Source organism: Phalaenopsis equestris, unplaced genomic scaffold, assembly GCF_001263595.1.
Source record: "Phalaenopsis equestris unplaced genomic scaffold, ASM126359v1 Scaffold197237, whole genome shotgun sequence".
Lineage (NCBI taxonomy): Eukaryota > Viridiplantae > Streptophyta > Magnoliopsida > Asparagales > Orchidaceae > Phalaenopsis > Phalaenopsis equestris.
The window spans coordinates 1-1,936 of record NW_018217186.1 but is presented as its reverse complement, the minus strand read 5'-3'; the positions used below and the strand labels follow the sequence as shown (position 1 = coordinate 1,936).

General features: G+C 36.9%; 1 protein-coding gene across 1 annotated transcript; it reads right to left on the bottom strand.

Moving 5' to 3' along the window:
* Positions 1-283: 283 nt before the first annotated feature.
* LOC110035312 (putative pentatricopeptide repeat-containing protein At3g13770, mitochondrial) lies at positions 284-1,848 on the bottom strand. Its single transcript, XM_020739546.1, has 2 exons — positions 991-1,848; positions 284-338 (listed from the first exon to the last, which is right to left on the bottom strand). The coding sequence occupies exons 1-2, from the start codon at positions 1,466-1,468 to the stop codon at positions 325-327; spliced, it is 492 nt and encodes a 163-aa protein (XP_020595205.1). The 5' UTR covers positions 1,469-1,848; the 3' UTR covers positions 284-324.
* Positions 1,849-1,936: the final 88 nt, after the last annotated feature.

The window sequence follows — 1,936 nt, the reverse complement described above, 5'->3', positions numbered from 1 at the left end:
GATACATTTGTGGTAAACAATTAATTATTTATGACACACAAATAAGGAAATAGAACAAACACAACACTCTGAAAATAATAAAAGATTATGAGATAGGGCATGCTTAGGACTCAATATTGTTTTTTAATTAAAAAAGAACATGTATCACCACAAATTTGTAGGCCCATACTCTTCAAATATGGATCATGATGAGAAGCTTACTAGGCTATAAGCATAAGGTTAAATTCATTCTCTTATCCTAATTGTACATCTTTGGCTTCAACTTTTTTATGGTACAACAAGCTCTCCATTGTCCAAAAATGAATCCAGCAACCATTCTTGGTTTCAGCTTTCACTCCCTATGGATTGAATTGAATTGAGCTCATTAGGTAAGAAGTATTGGACAGCATGATGCATAGAATTGAGCTCATGGAGAAGCGCTTCGAAGTCCAAGATGTGAATGCTTGGACCAAGAATATCACAGGGGTAATAGTCAAATAATGAAGAGCATTTCGCCATAGCAGAATGTAATTATAAAAGGAGCATGTACTTCATATGTTGAAAAAGAACATGTGGTAGAATGAACCATGAGCCAAGACCGGTTGCGTAAAACTCGCACAAGTGAGAAAAATGCTCTACATTAATATCATATTAATATCTTGATTTATATGATAAAAAATTTTATAAATATCCAATACTATCCCGAAACTTGCAATAATATCTCCCCTCTAGTCGTCCCCATAGCTTTCATTTAGTTTGCACAAGATCATATTGAGCCAGAGTTGCCAAATAAATTTGTTGATCATAAATCGGAGTAAATTAACTAATTATCAAACTTCTAATACTAAAAAAATATAGTAAATCATACAAAATTGTTAATTGGGCATGCAATTAGATCTCATGCAAATCCGGAAACTCAAAAAGAGTAATAAAAAACAATCCATATAATACCTGTTATATCCATACAAATCAATCCATATATTCATAACACAAAAATGCAAAACTTCATACCTGTTCTCAGCATACAAAGAAAGAGGCAAATGGCCAGAGATTGGAGACCCCTACGAGAATAAGCCGCAATCATCGCCGTCCATGTCACAATATTCCTCTGTGGCATTCCATCAAACACTTCCCGTGCATCATCTAACTTCCCACACATATCATACATAATCAGCAGCCTTGTATCTAGGTACGTCGGTGCTCGATAATGAGTCTTGATCATGTGAGAATGAATTAGTTGTCCTTCCCTTAAAGCTTTCTGGTTAACACACTCTGTGATAAGAGCATCATAGCCTCGAAACCTCACATCTGTTCCAAGAATGGACATTTCAAAAAGAGCTTCTTTTAGTCGGCCGTTGAGGCATAGATTTTTGAGATGCGAATCTGGTGGTAGATTCAATTGTGTTGATGGTTGGGAGAGAAATGTATGGGAAGAGAGGGAATAGTATTTGGAGTGGAGTGGATGGAATGGGCTTCTTTTGGCAAGCATTTTTGGCGGGTAAGCGAAACTGATGTAGAAATTTTAATGATTGGGATCCAAAACGCTACAACTATCACACAATTTGTCCCCATCAAACAGAAGGAGAGATTTAAATCATTGAAGAAATCTTAGAGATTCCATACCTAATCTCCCACTTGGAACTGCAGATGGCGATGCTTCGTATCAGCCATCAACTTACAAGTTGCAATTGACGCATTCAGACTGTTAAGAATTTCTTAATGGGTGAGCCGGAGATTGCTAATGAAATTGATAACCTTACAGTGAGGAGGAAACAAGTCTGGAAGAGGAAGGAAATTAATGAGGCTTTGAGGTATGCAATCCTACACAACATGAGAAGTGTCGAACCATGATCTTGTCAGCCCCATGTAGGGGGTGTAAACCAGTTTGAATTGAGTTCAAGCCGCTCCAAGCTTGATTTCGAACTTGATTAATTTTATCAAGTTCGAGCTCGAGTTT

Bases quoted from the DNA above. Each gene is read 5' to 3' on its own strand.
- LOC110035312 (XM_020739546.1), bottom strand. From the start codon at position 1,468: ATGCTTGCCAAAAGAAGCCCATTCCATCCACTCCACTCCAAATACTAT.